General features: G+C 47.4%; 2 protein-coding genes across 2 annotated transcripts in view; one reads left to right on the top strand and one right to left on the bottom strand.

Moving 5' to 3' along the window:
• The first annotated feature begins 5,588 nt into the window (after window positions 1–5,588).
• Window positions 5,589–10,218, top strand: LOC101773160 (L10-interacting MYB domain-containing protein-like). Its single transcript, XM_014805403.2, has 5 exons — window positions 5,589–5,660; window positions 6,224–6,283; window positions 8,881–8,957; window positions 9,127–9,432; window positions 9,521–10,218. Exons 2-5 carry the CDS (start codon window positions 6,277–6,279, stop codon window positions 10,079–10,081), a joined length of 951 nt encoding a protein of 316 aa, XP_014660889.2. The 5' UTR covers window positions 5,589–5,660; window positions 6,224–6,276; the 3' UTR covers window positions 10,082–10,218.
• A 5,276-nt stretch (window positions 10,219–15,494) lies between these two features.
• The window catches only part of LOC101759236 (AUGMIN subunit 2), a 4,387-nt gene continuing 1,295 nt past the window's right edge, over window positions 15,495–18,586 (bottom strand). The window contains exons 2-7 of the mRNA XM_014805387.2: window positions 18,283–18,299; window positions 17,696–17,806; window positions 16,754–16,858; window positions 16,515–16,583; window positions 16,301–16,414; window positions 15,495–16,048 (exon numbers count right to left, since the gene is read on the bottom strand). Of these exons, the coding sequence (XP_014660873.1) occupies window positions 15,749–16,048; window positions 16,301–16,414; window positions 16,515–16,583; window positions 16,754–16,858; window positions 17,696–17,806; window positions 18,283–18,299 (716 nt within the window). The 3' untranslated portion in view covers window positions 15,495–15,748. The remainder of the gene's footprint in view (window positions 16,049–16,300; window positions 16,415–16,514; window positions 16,584–16,753; window positions 16,859–17,695; window positions 17,807–18,282; window positions 18,300–18,586) is intronic.

Genomic DNA, 18,586 nt, shown 5'->3' with positions numbered 1-18,586 from the left:
TCCAAGTTCATATGACGTAGTTATGATTTTTTGAAAGTATACTGCCTAGGGGTTGAACCGGCGATAAGGTTGTTACAGTGTACTTTCCGCCGTTTCATTAGGCTATAGCCATTTCAAACAGTGGTATAGGTCTAGATTTGCAATATTTTTGTTAGATATATATTTTGCAAAATACTAAAATAAAAAATAAAAAAATTCGCAAATAACCACCGCACAAATACCAGTACGAAGATGAAGGGGGCGCAGCTATCTGTATACGATTGGCTACTACGGGCCCACACGTATTATTCTTTTGGAAGGTTGTTTGGAGACGCAATATTACAACCGACCTGCGCTAGCTACAACATCGTTTCTGCACGACTGCATCTAATAAGCTCTCGAGACGCTAGCAACTCGCGGCTTTCTGGTTTGATGAAGTCTTGAAGAGCTGCAGGAAAGCATCCATCTCGTGCGCACATGGAGAACAACCAAAGTGGAAGAAGGTACGCACAATTTCCTGCATACCCTATAGCAGTCAGCTGTCACAAACTGCGTTTTCTTTTTCTACGTGCCAAATTGCCACCAAAATTCCTCAAAAAAAATTGCCGCCAAAACCTAAAAACCGTAAAGCTGATTTTTTTTAAAAAAAAAGCTTCAAAACCTAAATAATAAGTTATTATCGACCAATGTTGACGATAGCATCTATTATACAAAAAAAAAATCATTGACACTTGCAGGGAAACACAAAAGGTCGTCAAGGGGGGAAAATGCAGTTCAATGTTGGAGCTAGTGAAGGATTTACCGTGGTGGAAGCTGCAGGTGCTTGCAAGGCTACCCGGCCGCGCGACAAGCGCAGGAGCCGCTGCCTCCTCAGTCCTCACCTCCGGTGGCTTCTTCTCGCGCCGGTGCCGACGGCCGGTTTCTCCCACAGCCGGATCTGCAGCGGTAGACGCTCTGGTGAGCTGAGGTCTCCGGCAGCCGGCGCGATTTCATCCTGCCTCTCGTCACAGCGGTGGTCGCAGGAGCTGCTGCCTCCTCGCCTCCGGCCGAACTTCTGCCGCCGGCGATGGCCTCTTCCGCGAAGACGAATAGAAAAGAAAAAAGAGACGGGAGGGACAGAGGACGCATCAGTGGGCCCGGCGCACCACGTAGTCCGTTCGAACTAAGGGATATCACCCACTAAAAAGTCTAAAATGCTGAGTTGGCTCTTTACGAGCTAGCTGACCCGTGACTGTTGGAGGAGGCCTAATGGTGAGAGCCACATCTTGCACCGTGAGGTGGTGTTGCGCATCGCGTCTTGCATGGTCCAGCATGAGTTTCGTCTCTTGAAGGAAAATTAAGGGCATGCTCAGCTGGCCAGCTTACAAGGAAAACCGCCCGTGCATCGTACGGGCACTCGCCACTCTTAACGATGCTCTCAGAAGGTACAAGCAACGTCGTCTGAGAGATGGGTATTTCTACCTGGTTCAGAATCCACGCAAGTACGTGATGTTTGTACGCAGTCCGTTGTTCACTATGCCACGGGAAGATGTGCCATGAAGAAGATAAAACTTCTTCGCCCGAAGAGACAAGCTATTTCCCGTGCGAGCAACGCCTCTCCAGATGTGCAAGGATCAAATTCGAATTCATCTGGAGAAGTGGTTTCAGAGGAGAGCACAAAAGGACTTATGCCGTCTCCATGGTCCCATGCCGTCTCCATCGCTGTTGGCTGGGCACCAGCAGCAGGCAGCAGCCATGCCGCTTTTTCAGCAGGTACTGTGGTGCACTACTCCTCCGTCCCACTCCCACCACCGCCGGATTTGTTTTCTTGTTCCATGCTGCCATCGCTTTCGCTTGTCTGTTTGATTGACCGGTGATGGATGCGACTTGATTGATTGCTGCTTGTCCGTCGTGTCCTAATTGCTGTAGGTTGTTTTTATTGCTGAATTTGCTATGAGTATCTAGTAATAATTACTGTGCAAGTATAATATTCTAAGTTTTTATTGTAGATTTTACTACGTACGTAGTATCTAGATCACTGTGTAATTATAATATCCTAACTGGAGTAAAGCTTTGTCTTTACATTGCATAATTTACTACTGTCTAGTAGCAACTCCTTGCTTGTCTATCCTAATTGGAGTACAGTATGAAAGCTTTGTCTTTACATTGCATAATTTACCACTGCCTATAAGCAACTCCTTGCTTGTCTATCCGAATTGGAGTACAATATGAAAGCTTTGTCTTTACATTGCATAATTTACCACTGCCTAGTAGCAACTCCTTGCTTGTCTAGATCGAGAATTGTAGAAAAACTCTGTGCTTGACATCTTTAGTTACTGAATTTTCATGTTCCAGGCTCGTAGGTTCACTCTGAAGCTGAACAACAACCCGGTCAAAATGGCACGCTCGTTGAAGAAATTAATCAAAGATGTGATGGACCTACTTGCGACCAATGCGCCACTTCTGGTCATCAATCATGACAACAAAACCTACCGAATGCAACTGACATCGGAAGCCGGCTTCTTCACTGTGTTTGTGAGGCCGCCTGCAGACTGGCCGGCAGTTGCTCCAGTATTGATGGCTTTCAGTCTGCGTGACCTTTATCTCGGAAAAAAAATTCGGTAGGCACGGCCCCCATACTCCTCCTGTGCGGACCGGCATCGTGATTTTGATAGAGTGCTAGAAAATTGGATTTTGATGGACCGACAAATAAAGAAAATATGTAACCTTGTTGTGTTATAGCAGAAATTTATTTTCACTGATGCTTATTTTTCATCTAAGTAGTGTCGGTTGGGACATGTGAACTTATCTATAATATTTTAGAAGAACCAGCCATTTATAGGATCAAATAATTTGTTTTTTCAAATTACCATATTGCACTCTGTTCTACTGTCATTTTTCTTATTTTTTTTATACCACATAAGAGGATTTGAAACAGCCATCACATTCCAGAATTTGAAATAACCATATATATATTTCATATCAAAAGAAAAGGTGATACATTGATCATCTCAAGAAAAGGTGATACATTGATCATCTCTGTACATCTGTGATTACTACAAAGTACAAACTACAACATCAAATATTTACACTCCGGACTGCTCCACAAACTTGACTTCCAACTAGGTGGTGAGCTCGATCTCATCGAGGACAATATCACTGCAGACTATGCCTAACAACTTGACCAAACTCCGGTGGTGTAAATGTCCCAGCATCTCAACCTCAGCTAAGAACTCTCGCTCACCCTAGCCTCCTTATCTCTTAAGGACCTTCACCGGTGGATATTTAGTGAAAAAATCTGGAAGGGGCAAGGACAATGACTAACTACTAGTTAAATATCCAAGTTGGATATTTAGTGAAAAAATAACTTGGATATTTAGTGAAAAAATCTGGAAAGGGCAAGGACAATGACTAACTACTAGCACGCACATCCAGCTTCTCTACTTAATTAGTCTCAGGGATAGGATCCGCAACCCTCTAGTAATTGAAGAGCAGAAAACGGAAGGGTGTAAATAACTAAACTGGGAAATTAGCAATAATCAGCAGCATGTAGCTGTTTCATCTTTCTGAAATAATGGAATGTAATATAGTGAAAACATGTGTGGAAATATTTACTAATAGACAGAAATCATCATAGCTTAAACCAAGTATAGTTCCTTTTTTTGAACTCAAACTACAAAGTTTTCCTGTTATAAGCATCTATTGCTTTTCATATTTGCTTTTTTTGAACGCAAACTACAAAGTCTTCAAATTCATCATTTCTTTCATGTATATCATTTTTGGGGATTTCAACCAACTTGTCAGCTTCTGGTGACCATTTCAATGTTCTAAAAACATATTGATTCAACTTGTTGTCAAGATACCCCTCCCCAACAATCTTGTTGTGTGTCATATCATAGATACTGAACTGACCATTTCCCCAAGCAGATCATCAGGCCTTGGTTAGCCAGCTGTCCAACAGATACAACATTGAATTCCATTGAAGGGATTAAACCAACTGGATTTAAGCTAAAATCCTTAAGGTCAATGCATCCCATCCTCTTAGCGTTGAGTTCTTTACCACCTGCTGAGTATACAGGTAGCCGATCTTCCTTCTTCACCTCCCTCAAGTCACGCATTAGAGCTTCATTATAGCATATGTGATGTGTCGCACCGGAGTCAAGCATAAATTTAAACTTCTTCCGTGAGGTGCAAAGCACATATCCAAATCTTCTACCAGAAAGTTGCACGTGAAACTTCAACAACTGTTAGCTAAATTTCAGATATAAGACGATGCAGGTAGAGTATACAGCTCATCATCCTAGTTTAGATTCTCCATTTGAATGGATCACTGAAAACATAGCTCAAGCACAGTTCAAAATAAGTGTAGGAGAAGACAGCTAAAAGTTATCTAATGTAAATCAGACCACATGGCTTTTCATAAAATTATGAAGACAAATTCCTATAACAAACCACATTTAATATTTTACTTTTGAATAAGCTCAATGTAAAATGCTTGGATCGTTGCTTATAGTGTAATAAAATGCAAGTATCAAATATTCCCTTCTTTATAGGAACTCTAAAACTTCCATTTATATGACTCATGTTGAAACTTGTTGAATCCAGCACGGAGCTAGGTGTATATGGAAGTATTTTCGTAACAGAGCAGATTTGGGATTTGGGTAGTGCTCCATTCGTTCCAAATTATAGAAATAATATTGTATAGAAAACCCAAAATTACTCCCCAAGAGAGCCGCCAGCCTCTGGAGGTGCTTGCCCCAGCCACGTTGATGGCTGTACTGTTGGCCGCCGGATCGCGCATCCGATGGCTGGTCTCGCCGCCGTACGACCCGCAGGCTGCTCCCTCCGTGATGCCGGTGGCTGACCGGGCGGGGCCGGGTGCAGCGGGGCCTGGACGGGTGGGGTGGGTGGCGTCGCACGCCGGTCGCCTAGGACCGGCGTGGCTGTTCCGGCCTGGGTGGGAGCGCCCGTGCTCGGTCGGCCCGTAGGCTAACGTGCGGGCCTGGTTGCCTTCGGGCCCCACGTGGCGGCGGAGGGGGGCGCCCCGCTGCGGTGCATGCTGTGGGCCGCGCCTGCTCCGCACGGCCGTTGTCGAACGGTGGTTGGTAGAATCGGACGCTGCGAGCCCGGCGACAGCCTCGAGCTCCGCGACGGAGGGTTTTACTGTGGGCCGGAATAGGGAGCCATGGGGGCACCCCGGTCCCTGCAGACCGGGGCCGTTGTCGATCTGCCATTGGTCGAGCTCTCGATGGGGTCCGCTGGCAGGGAGAGCTTTGCGACGGAGGCTTTTACTGTGCGCCGGAATAGGGTGCCAGTGGGGGGCACCCCTGCGGACCGGGGCCATTGTCAATCTGCCATTGGCCGACCTTTCAGTGGGGTCCGATGGCAGGGAGACGTTGCCTTTGGAGGGCCACTTTTAGGCCTTGTTTAGTTCACTTTTTCCTAAGTTTGAAACTATGCAAAAAGAAGATTCACCATCACATCGAACTTGCGGTACGTGCATAAAGTAGTAAATGTAGACGAAATCAAAAACTAATTGCATAGTTTTGAGCCTAATTAGTCAATGTTTGGATAATAATTCACAAATACAAACGAAATGTTTCAGTTGCGTATTTATGGCAAAATGCAAAGTTTGCCACCAGGAAGGGGGGATTACTCGCCGTCGGGGGCTCTCTCCTCCTTTCGTTCGGCCGGTTTCCAAGGTGCGTATACCGCGTCCCGCGCTCCCTCTCTCTTGCGGCGTTTTCCATGGGTTGGGGTACGTCGGCGCTGGGCCAGGCGCCGTTGTTGCGGGGTGCGTGTGTGACGGCCCCGGCGCCAGTGTGGAGCCCTGGCAGTGGTAGGTGTTGCGGTACCTTGGTGCGTTGCTGCGGCGTGTGCTTGGGGTGGCGAGGCTTCGGTGGGTCTTCGGTCGGATCCTCGCGCGACATTGCTGGTGCGGGCCGTATGGGTGGATGTTGTTGTCAGGGGCGGCGGCGCCGATGTGGGGTGGGGGGGCGGTCGGCGATGGGCCAGACGCCGTTGTTGCTGGGTGCGGGTGTGTCGGCCGTGCTACCAGTGCGGGGGCTTGGGCGGACCAGCCATTGTGCTGGCTCCATGAGCTGTCGCGGCGTCTGGTTGGGGTCGGCGAGCCGCGGGTGGGTGTTCGGTGGGATGCCCGCGCCGTAGGTGTTTGATGGAATGCTCGCACGGCGTGGTGATGCGAGCTGAGGTGACCCACGGCTCCCCTAATTTCTCTGTTTGTTCTGCTTTGATTTTTTTTCAGGTGCTCTGTGTTGCGGCCAGGGGCTTTCTCGTGCTGCTGCTGGACGACGCTGAATGCCTGGTATGGTCCCCGCGGATGTCAGATTATTGTCCTGTGTTACACTGTTGTGTTGTTTTGTTCTCCGCTGTTTGTGGCCTGTTGGGATGTTTGGTGGTGCTGACGTTGTTATGGATTTTGTTGGATTTCTTCTCCTGGTCCGTTGCTAGGTGGTAGAGGGTTGTTCACGTCCAGGGGCGGATCCAGGGCTCGGGCTGCCCGGGTTGCAGTCCGGGACGAGACCATGGAGTCCCTTTAACCTACGTGTTGTTTGGCCTAACAAAATGAGGTTTAGGAGATAAAATTAGACTATTTTAGGTGTGATTCAACAGCTCAGTCCGGGGCGCAGCCCCGTTCTGGATCCGCCCCTGTTCACGTCGGCTGGTTGCCGAGGTTGGACAGACTACATATAGCTGGTCAGCGAGGTTGACGTAGGCCTGTTTTGGTATGGTTTACTCGGATCTCGGATTAAACCAATCTATACTGCGACGCGTAATCCTCTCATCCATTTTCCCTCAAGGCATTGTTCCCCTATTCGAACCTAAAACCTTGGACGTGCTGGACAAAAGTTGGACACAAGTTACAGCTAGTCATGGGCCAACTGCTTCTCCTATGAGTCCTGACCTGTCCTTCTCCTACGCGTAGTATCTGACCGTAGAAGGCTTTGTGTGTGTCGCTGGAGGTGGGGAAGGAGGCAAGAAATGGTGATGGGAAGAGGCGCAGTGGTGGTGATTGGAGAGACATCAAAGGGGAGCAGTGGATCTGTGGAGGTGGGAGAAATAATAAGATGTGAAATTTGGTTAGTAGGCCGGCAACAAGGCTCTCATGCCTGCAGTGGTGAGGCCAGTGCCGGGAATCACCATCAGTCTCCATCAGCAGAATTGCAATGGTAGATGAGTTGCTGAGTTGGTACTTGGTGGTGGCGTGCAGGAAGGGGTAACTTGGTGGCTCCATCCGTCAAGAAGTGAAATGGCTGTCACACTTTCTAGCACCATCACCAAGTTTCTTAAGAAGTCTACCTTATATTTTTAGACCCTGTTTGGCATAGCTCCACTCCACAACTCCAGCGACTCCAGCAAAAAAAAATAGCCAAACACCCCAACTCCAAAACTCCACGGAGCTGCCAACTCCATGGAGCTGTAGTACAAATGGGGGTGGAGTTTTGGAGCACCTCTTTTGCTGCTCCAAAACCCCCTCTTTTGAACCTCCTCGTGGAGTTGGTGGGTAATTACCCACCATTGCCACTGATTACACAAAAATAACGTTTCATTATTTCTTCTTCTCCCTCGCGCCTCTGTTTTTTCTCCCTCGCGCCGCGCGTACCTGCGCTGGCGCAACCCTAGCCGCGCCGCCGCCGTAGCCCCTGCCGGCGGCCATCCACCCCCGCCGGCGGCCGGCCGAGCCCCGCCGCCAGCTGCCCTACGCCTGTCGCCGGTTTCCTAGCCCCGCCCAGCTGCCTACCTTCACCTCCCGCCGCGTCTGGACGAGCCCGCCCCCGAAGCCCGCTGCCGGCCGAGCGCCCCGTCGCCAAAGGCCCGACGTCGGCCGCCGAAGCCTGCCGCCGGCCGAGCGCCCCGTCGCCAAAGGCCCGACGTCGGCCGCCGAAGCCCGCCGCCAGCCGCCATGCCCCGTCGTGGCCCGTCTCACCCCGCTGCCGAAGCCCGCCGCCCGCCGCAGCACCCCGCCGGCGGCCGGAGCACCCCGCCGCCGAAGGCCTCCACCGGTCGCAATGCCCCACTGCCGGCCGCAGAAGCCCGCCCGCCACCGGGGTGGGAGGAGATCCCCCGCCCGTTCAAAGGTATGAAATCCCCAGTGCCAATCCGCCAGTTCGAGTCCCCCTCTATGAATTAGGGTCCCGTGGATTGCTGTGGTAGATTGAGGGAAGTGGCGAATTGATGGATCTTTTGGTTTGTTATTGGCGGCGTGGAGAGAAGAGGAAGCGAAGGATGAACAGTTCCAGGAGAGGAGACACGAACATGCGTTGAGATTTCAGATGTGCGTCAGCTTTGAGCAATTTTAATTTGATTCATTCGAATGATATTTCCCCATTGAAGTAGTATTTGGACGTGTTTGGAATCTTGATTAAAGTTTATCCTTTGTGACAACAAATATTTTACTAGATGTTAATAGCAATTAACATAGAAACCTGAATTTTGCATCACTGTTCTGTGGTGTAAGAATGTAACAACTAACGTGCATCAGTAAAGTTCAGATTTTGATCAAAGCAAGAACGGGAGAAAAACAAATTCACATTTGCCCACTGATCATAACTAGAAGTAAAAAAACTGTTAGTTTCGTACAGTTTTCCATTTAAAACTAAATACTACTGTCAATAGGACAAACATTGCAGTGACAAGTACAAATAGGATCACTTCTTGGATATATGCAAACTGTCGGCTATTATAAGGCATGCAAAGCATGGATATATGCTTCTCATGGCTGTGGATTGAGATGTACCAAATTTGGATGGTTAAATAACAACCATTTGAAGAGTAATTGTAACCAAATAATAAGTTGATGGATATAGACAATACCCTGGACATGGTTATGACTAATAAGAACTTGGAGGAAATTCGCAACAAAATTTATGATATGTTTCTAATCATTGTCAATTATTACAGAGAGCATATATCAAAAACACATCAGGAGGAGATCCCCCGCCGTCCCTGGCATCTTGAGGAGTTCTGCCGGCCACAAGGTATGGCAAAAACTTTTTTTGCATTAACTGAAATGCATCAGGAGGAGTACACCTTTGATTGTGCCTTTGAGGTTGCTGTGTGTGTATGAAATTGATATACTCTAGTGTTGTGTGTGTATAAAATTGATATACTTGAGACCTTCTAATATGAAATTTGTGAGTTCGATAGATGCCAGAAATTGATTGGAATTCGGAGAACACTCGAGTGTTGTGTGTGTTGTTTGCCGAACAAGTTGAAAAAGGAAATCGGCCAAACACACACTTGAATGCACTTGGTTATGCTGAGGTTGAGAAGGGGTTCAAGGAAAGGACTGGAATTGTGGCTACCAAGGGTCAAATCAAGAACAAATGGGACAAATTGAAGGAAGATTTCAAAGCATGGAAGAAACTAATGCTAAGGCAAACAGGGACTGGTTGGGATCCTATAAAGAAGACTATTGCTATGGATGATGAATGGTGGAAAAAAGCTAGAGCTGTAAGTTGGTTAAAAAATTTTGCTATATTTTTTTGCATATGTCAAACCTGTTGATAATACTTATAATAATATTATGTGCTTATTTCAGGACATTTCGGGTTATGGCAAGTTCAAAAAGAAGGGCCTTGAGAATGAAGATGAATTAGCCAAGTGTTTTGCTGACATTACTACTATTGGTATTGATCATGGGTCTCCTCATATTGTGAATGTTGAAGCAACCGAAAATGTTGATGTGACACAAGATGAGGCAACCAATTTTGAGCCAGAAGGTGATGACTTCATTCCTAAAACACAAGAGGAGGATATTGGTATTTCTCCTTCACCTGCGAGTGGCAAGAGACTGGCAAGGCCTGTTGACAGGAGTGGTAAAAAAGCGAAGTCTGGAAATGCATTCCTAATTCAAGAAGCAGTAACAAGTATGGCAAGTTCAGCTAATGAATATGTTTCGAAGAGATATGGAAAATATTCTATTGAGGAAGTGATGGAGGTTGTGATTGCTTGTGGGGCCGGCTATGATAGCAATGAACATTACATGGCGTCTGAACTGTTTGTGAAGAAGGAGCAAAGGGAGATGTTCATGACCTTGCCTACTAATGAGATTAGATTCAATTGGCTTAGGAGGAAGTACAATGATAAATATGAAAAATAGAAATTGGCTTAGTGAGAGTGATGTCATTTGTGTATGCTACTATTTTATTTTTGTCGCATGTGTGGTACATTTTATTTTATTGCATTTTATTTATCTATGACAGTTGTATCTTACATTTCATTTATGTCAATGTTCACGGATGTCTTCAAGTGAGTCTGATGAATCTAGTGATTCTGATGGTGAATATTTTTTTAAAATGGTTGAGAGCTATGGTAAGGTAGCACAAAGTTATCATGACTCATATATGGATAAGGCACCGCCGAGATTTATGTTTTCACAACAGAGTGGAATGGGATGTCTAGATGAACCTTGCTTATACGCTTGTGCGATGGCTTGAACGTTTTCGTTAACAGAACTAGTTGTTGCAGTTACCTGGCTGTTACTAACATCTGGCCCTGTTCGCTTATCTTATAATCCGTACTTTTCAGCTTGTTTTTTCAGCCGGAACAGTACAAAGTTTCTGCGATTAAGGTGCATTGTGTTTCACTGAATTTCTGTTTCAGTTCAGAGCATGGCGTCGATCTAGGGTTAGAGTTCATATGTTCACATAAACCCCCCGGATTTCTGCGATTAAGACGTGATACTACAAAGTTTCTGTGATTAAGGTGCATTGTGTTTCACTGAATTTCTGTTTCAGTTCAGAGCAGCAGCAGCCATTATCAGTTCAGTTGCTGTTTTTTTTAAAAAAAAAATATAACTGCTTCTGTACTACTGTGGATTGTAGGTTAGTGTTGGACAATCTAACGACTCATTGACAGCAACAGGCAACTATTGTGTGTTAATTTGCACAGTCACGGATTTGTTAAGTAGAGTACCTTTCTTGTGTGTATCTTGGAAGGACGGTGAGAGAGGGAAATGTACTGCCGCTGCAAGTATTCAGAGTTTAACTGTCATCTTTATTTGCAAGATAGACTTGAATTAGCTTACACTTGAATTTTGCGGTTCATCCGTATTGTCAGCTAAGCTAAGTGCCGCAACAAGTATATGGAGTAATTTGTTATTTCATTCCACAGAGGATGATACTAGAAGTTTTTATGTCACTACATTTGTTGATTGGACTGGTGGCATCAATGAACATTACCAGGTATTTTTCTCTATGTATACAGTTACTGAAAGTAATCGCAGATTATGAGTTTATTGATCTGTTTATTTCTGTGTATCAGAATATTACAAACTGTGGGAATATTAGAGCACAAAGGAAAATGGTCTTTACTGCAGATGCAAACTACCATGTTCTTTGTAGGTCCTATGATTACAATTGTGTTGTTTCTTACTGGATGATTATCAAGTTTGTCTACTTTTTTTTAGGACAATCTCCTAACCTTCGTGTCTGGGAGTCTCTTCCCGCAGCAGGCAAGCACGGTGGAAGGCTGCTAGGTAGCGCTCAGACAAAGCATCGATTGGCTCTGGCCTTGTTCAATTGTACTCTGTCGGGGGGTTACTGCTTCAGGGCGATGTGGCACTCTATTCCTGCTATGATCCGGACTTGTGAATGCATTTCCTATGTTGTGTGTTCGTTTGTTACGTACGAGGAGTTGTATACAGTTACAACGTATGTTTCCATCTGGTCGAACTGTTTTGTTTTCTGTTGGTGCTTTGACAAACATTTGTGTCCGTCCAGGAGCTGCAGTAAATTAGCCTTTTCAAATAAGGTCAGTCCTATTGGGATTTTCATTTGAACTGGTTTACTGCCACATACAGCACCAGTGCCGGCGAGGCGGCTGGTTGTCCATATATAGGAGTAGTAGTATATGTTACGGTGCTTAATGCACTACGGGACACAGGAACATTGCTGAGTGCCTGGGGTACTCGGCAAAACTCCAAAAGCACTCGGCGAACTCTTTGCCGAGTGTAACACTCGGCAGTGGGCACACGGTAAAAAACCTGCCGGCAAACACACTTTGCCGAGTGTTTTTTGCCGGACACCCGGCAAAAGCTTTGCCGAGTGCCCAAAAAACACTCGGCAACAATTTCAGAAAAAATAAAAAAACAGTCGCTGGCCGCCGCAGCCGCCACTGCCGGCCACCACCACCGCCGCCGTCACTAGCCCAAGCCCTCCCTGGATCTCGCCGCTATCTCCCTCCCCCTGGCCAGCGGCGCCGCCATCTCCCTCCCTCTCCATGGATCTCGCCGCGCCACTGCCGTCTCCCTCCCTCGGCCCGCGCCGCCGATGTCCCCTCCGCCCCTGCCCACGCGCGCCGCCGTCTCCCTTCCTTGGCCCGCGCCGCCGCCATCTCCTCCGCCCCTGCCCACGCGTGCTGCCGTCTCCCTCCCCCTCCCTGGATCTCGCCGTTGGGGGAGGGAGGGAGGGAGGGGCGGCGCCGGCTGCCGGATGTCGCCGGTGGGGAGGGGGCGGTCGGAGAGGGAGGGGGAGGGAGAAGGAGGGGGGCGGCGCCCGGATCGCGGCGGTTGGAGGGGGAGGGAGGGGGGCGCGGCCCGGATCTCGCCGAGGAGGGACGCGGGGAGGGGGCGGCCGCCGGGGGAAGGAGTGGCGGCCGGCCACCGCCGGATCCGGCCCCAGGAGGCCACCACGGCCCCCGCCCACCATGGCCTCCGCCGGAGGAAGGAGTGTGGCGGCCGGCCACCGCCAGATCCGGCCCCGGGAGGCCACCACGCCCCCCGCCCACCATGGCCTCCGCCGGATCCGGCCTCGAGGGGCGGCGCGGCGGAGGAGAGGGAGGGGAGGGGCCCGTCGGAGGAGAGGGAGGGGAGGGGGCCGGGGGGGCCTGCTGCGGAGGAGAAGAAGGGGCGCGCGGGGGGCGGTCTCGGGCGCGGGGGTACAGTGGGTTAAGTCGATATTTTGTTTGCCGAAGGTTGAAACGTGGACACTTGGCAAAAATTTGATTTGCCGAGTGCAATAAATAAAACACTCGTCAAACTTTTTTTTCTTATTTTTCTTCGTTTTATAACACTTTTTTCTCCATTTATTTTGACATATTTTAAAATACTCCATCAAATTACCTCAACTATATATATTTGATTGTTCTACTCGTATTATTTCATTATTTTATGCTGTTATAGTTCAAATTCAATTTATATCAATTAAAATTCTATAATTGCACTTAATACATTAAAATTATCTAACGGTTCCAAAAAATTACAAAAATTTCACATGAAATAATATATGTTCTCTACTGGTTATACAAAAAGTTTTGTAGTCAAAACAAAACTCGACAGTCATTCTAACTCCAATTCTTATTGAATCCTTCTTAATGTTACTATTCTTCTTTTGAGATGCTTCGGTTTGTAAACATTGTACGTGACGAAATATGCGAAATCTTCTTAATTTTTTTTCACAGCCTCCACGTATGATATCATCACATCATGACAAATCTCATGATTTTCAGACTTTGCTTGCTTTTTTTACAATTTAAAAATCATTCGGCCACACGTTCGTGGTCGTGTTTCCTGAATAAAATGTTCAAAATTTCTTTTCATTTTGTGGGTCATGTCTCAAATTTGGCTAAATAACATGAATATCATTTTTCTACTCATTTTATTCTATAATTTGAATCGCTTGCGGTTCAAATTTGACTTATACCAAAATTTTCCTTGAAATACAATTAATTAAATAAATATAGCAAATAAATCCAAAAATATACCAAATTCTAACATGGAGTACCACATGTTGTATGTGGGGAGTAGAAAAAATTTCAAGGTGAAGAGAGGAAAAAACTTATTTTTTTTGCCGAGTGTCAAAAAAAACACTCGGCAAACCCCCTCTTTGTCGAGTGTTTTTTTTTTGCACTCGGTAAAGAGGAGGGTTTCCCGAGTGTTTTTTATTTGACACTCGGCAAAGCCCCGATTTACTAAGTATTTTTTCTTTGCCGAGTGTTTTTAGCTTGGCACTCGGCAAAGAGCTTGTTTGCCGGCAAAGAAAAAACACTCGGCAATTTTTAGCTTTACCGTAGTGATGCTACAACAAGAGTGTTGTTCTACGACCGAACTAGCCAGGGAAAACATGCATGTAAAACATTTGAGATCAACTTTCAGATAAATCATGCATGCATGCAAATACCTCTACTGTTTCACAAATCAGAAACGGAAGCGAGCTTCCAGGCTTTGACACTATCCATGCATGTTAGACCTGGCATGGTTCATCTCGAGCTATGACACCAGGCTAGGCCGTGCATGTTGGATCTGTTAGAACAGTTGGTGCTCTGGCTGTGCAGTCGTCACCCTGGTCCACGTGAGCACGCTCGTCGTGCAGCGATCCCAGCGCCCGGTCGCCATGGGAAAGTGAACCGGGATCTCGGCGGCGATCTCATCGACAATGGACGCCGCCGCGCGCGTCACGGAACGTGAGGGACATCCTCTCCAGCGACGGCGGCGCGCTGGCGAGCAAGAGTTGTACGAGCCTGTGCTCTTCGCTGTCCGTGCCTTTGAGCCCGTCGACGCTCATCTCGCGAAGGCCGTCGAGACGAACCCTGCTTTGTTCATCCGCGCCGACGTCACTCCTCTTCCACTGCTGCTGCTTTCCTCGCGGCGGCGGCGCCGCCGCCTCTTCGCCCTCCTGAGATCAACAGGCCGGGTTCAAATGCACTCTTACCGTAATAATATAACCCAAGATGAAGATCTATCGAGTTCGTTGCGTGAATGAACAACTTACATAGACGGTGAGGCAGTGGGGGCTCGCATCGATGCGGAGCCTCGTTAAGCTCGGCGTTCGCGAGAGGAAGGAGGCCAGGCGTGGCGCGACGCCGCCGCCGCCGAACCCCCACCGGATCTTCAGCGAGAGCACGCGGACATAGGGCAGCGCCGGCACGTGGCGGATCAGGTCCTCGCACGTCGCGCGCGCCTCTGCAGGGTCGCCGAGCCAGTTGAGCAGAGCCATCTCGTCCGGCACCACGAGCTCCATGTCGAGCTGGTCGACGGCGAGGGCGCAGGACCGCAGGAGCTGCGTGGTGTACGGGGCGTCGAACTGGTCCCACCGTCCGAACGTCGGGATCTTGAGCGGGCCGGCGAGCCGGCGGACGTGTGCCAGGCTGCCGTCGCGGAAGGTGAGCTGCTCCGGGTAGCTGCGGTACCAGCAAACCGCCTCGATCCGCGGCGTCGAGACGGTCATCACCTCGCCGCCGTCGCCGTCTGTTGCGAGAAGGAAGCAGGAGCGCACGCTCAGGCACCGGAGCTTGCCCCTCCCCCTCCTAGCTAGCCATCGAGCTCGGTCGGCTGCACGGGGGGTCACCACCAAGCCCTGGGTCCGCCGCTTCCTGCACATGCACCAAGCCGAGCCATGAAGAACTCCTCCAGCAAGTCGGCCTCGCAGTCGCAGGGCACAGCCGTGACATAGTTGAGCGACCGCTCGCCACCACTGTACGTCGTCGACCCTGAATGGATGTCGTCGAGCAGGTAAGCATGGTCAGGATCTGACCGGTAGAGCACTAGCATAGCGCACATATCCTTTCCGAGGATATTCTTTATACGCATCTTTTATACGCATAGCACACATATCCTTTCCGAGTATCAGTATACAAACATAACACTTTGCCAGAGTATCAAATTTTAGTCCAGAAACACACTCCGTATAGATCATTTCTAACATCATTTCTCAACTTGAACACGCCAAATGGATACACAAGCGATCGAACGAGAGCACAAGGACTCAAGGACAGACTAGATAGATGGTATCCTATTTATACAACACAGGAACATAAGTTCGACGTGGACCTACGGGTCCCTCTTGATCGAGGACGGCCATGACAACCTCCTCTGGTTCATGCTGTCGAGCCCGTCGCTCTCCGGGTTGATGTCATCCACCTGCTTCCAGCTATCGAGCACCGAGCCGTCTCTCCATTGAGGTGGCGTCAAGAACTTTGAATCATCACTAGATCCACTTGGGGTCATTGATAGAGAGGAATGGCCAACGCGCAGTTTCTGAAGAGTCGAGAAGGATTCCCTCATCGCGGACATGGCCTCAAAGAACCGGGTGCAGGAAGCAAGCGCAGCAGGTATAGGTCGCAGCATTTCCTTCATGAAGATAAACAGAGCAATCAGACCTATGACTAATGACAAAGAGATTTGAGTTGCTGTAATGCCAGTCAATCATGATGCACAACAAAGTGCACTGTTATCCTGACATGAATGCATGATAAATCACATGCCATTTCTAAACATGAGAACGATAGCATTAATATATTTATCCAAGTGGAAAGCATTTTCAAAGGATGAATTTGTTATGATTACTAATTTAATTTATTACAACAAATAATTTCAACTTACCCCCCAGACAGCAGGTGACTCTCTAAAGTTTTGGCTCCACTGGAAATCGCCGACTGATGCTGTCAATGCCCCATAGTCACTTGCTGCTTTCAGAAGTAGCTCCGAAAATTGTTTCTGAGAAGACATCAGGACATTAGCCAAGCAAAGTGAGATATGTTCAGAACACCATGTTTGCTATAGAAATAACAAGAGTTAAAACATCAAGAAAAACTACCTGGTATTCAGCTTCAACAGGTATGCAATCAAGGGAATAAGGTTGTTGCAGCCGAGCAATAATGCGATCCTGGTAGAAAATAGCTGCAATTTTAGATGCATAGATGTTGAACAATTGGCTAAAGCATATACAGCTGTTCTTGACACGCCTGAGTATCTGGCCCAAACAACGCGTAACCTCGATGCTCAAGAAAGAAAAAAGGCAAGAAATGTAAAATACAAACATGTGACTTCCATTACCTTGTTCTGAATAACATCTTTCAAAATAACAGTTATTCTGGCCAAAGATTCGCACTTCTTTTCCATCTCACTAACATGAGTCAAATGAGCAATGTTTTTATCATCCTGCAGCGAACAAAACTTCATGAATATGACCATGATAATGCCATAGAATCAAAATAAGCTCTGAAAAATTCAAAAAGAAAAGATGTGTAAATGGATATGGCACTATTGAAAAATGGCATGCTGGAAATGTTATTGATTCTAACATAAACAGTATTGCCTCCGTTTCTAAATATATGACATTAAGGACAAGCTGACTAGTTCATTCTTAGCTAATTAGCTTGTCCCAAACATCATATATTTTTTCAAATGGAGGGCGTGTTATTTTCTTTTTCCAAACCTAGTGTTCATTTAATACATCATTTTCCTGACTCAAAAAGTTTTAGTCTTAAGCTCTTAAGGATAAGCATGCATTCTTTTGTCATCCTTCAAGAATCAAACTTAATTCCAGTAAGTGTGGGTATCTACCACTACCAGATCTATCATGAGATAAAATCAAATTTTGAATTAGAATAGAAAAGGCATTCCCTTTTATATGACTATAAGCATTCATGGTAAAGAAGTGCTCATCCTAACAGTCAAAATGTTGAACAAATGTATCCCCAAAATGCTTTAATTCCCTAGGAAGTCTTATTTTCTGCCTAAAACCTCCTTCCACAAGCAACCCAAGTGTGAATTGACACACTTTGCCAAAGAGAACCATAATCTGACCATCATAACTAGATAATTTAAAGGTGGGTGTTCATTCGTAAGCATGACGAAGCAGTTTACTGTGGAATCATTACCATATAGCATGCAGGACTTGGAAAACATAAGACTAGGTGGAAAATTATGAAAGTATTGGCCTGGTGTGGAAAACATAATAACATATAGAGCCTAACAACTGGATCAATACATCACCTTTCTTCCTTGTAGCTCCACTTGCAAGTTGGCAATGTTCCTCTGCACAACAGTCAGTTCCCTCAAAACCCTCACCAGATCATCGCTTTTGTCTGTGCTACTCTGATCCTCCTGCAACGAGAGAGAGAGTGGGGAATAGTGAGGACTTGAGAAACGCACCTCTTAAATCGCACCATACCTAGCAGAAATCCAGAAGGCCATCTGGTGACCATATGACCTCTGCAATTGAAGTGCCCAGTGCAGATTCCGCATTCATGGTATAAAACACTAAATTCTGTACAACTAATCTAAGATAAACCAAACAGATACAGCATAACACAGCACTCGTTTGAACCTCATAATTTCCATCATATTTGCATTTGGTTAAGATCATAAACTTTCACAAAATGAAGAACTCTATATAGTAGAGCATCTGAATTGCAGAAGCTATCCCACAAGTTTCCCTCTAGAGATTACCCAACCCCGACTCTTAAACGAACCAAATACTAATCCCACCCCCAAATACACGAGATCGCACAGCTCATGGCACAATCTCGGCAGCAACTCTACTCCCCAAACCTACATTTCAATTTCCTCTCCCCAATCACTTCTCCAGGAGCCGCCGCTAACGCGAACAAAACCCTACAATTTGCGGTTCACAGATGAACCGGAATCCTACCGGAAGGGCCGGATCTGGATGAAGCGCGGGGGGAACGGACGGACCCAGGTGGTTGCGCGGCAGGATTAGGCGGCGGAATAGATCGGGGAGGCGCGGTGGGGGAAGGGTGGGGGGGGGGGGGGGGCAACGGGCCTGGGGGGGGGGGGGGGGGAACCCGGGGGCGGGGGGGAAGGGGAGGGCCTCCCCCATCCCGCCCAACCGCTTGCCCGGGTTTTTCTGGGCCCCCCCCCTTC

Source organism: Setaria italica, chromosome VI (assembly GCF_000263155.2).
Source record: "Setaria italica strain Yugu1 chromosome VI, Setaria_italica_v2.0, whole genome shotgun sequence".
Classification (NCBI taxonomy): Eukaryota; Viridiplantae; Streptophyta; class Magnoliopsida; order Poales; family Poaceae; genus Setaria; species Setaria italica.
The sequence above is the reverse complement of the archived record's forward strand: the minus strand, read 5'-3'. Positions and strand labels throughout refer to the sequence as shown.

Coding starts and splice junctions, on each gene's coding strand:
- LOC101773160 (XM_014805403.2), top strand. Junction 8,958..9,126: donor GGAGTTCTGCCGGCCACAAG/GTATGGCAAAAA, acceptor TGAGTTCGATAG/ATGCCAGAAATTGATTGGAA. Junction 9,433..9,520: donor GGTGGAAAAAAGCTAGAGCT/GTAAGTTGGTTA, acceptor TGCTTATTTCAG/GACATTTCGGGTTATGGCAA.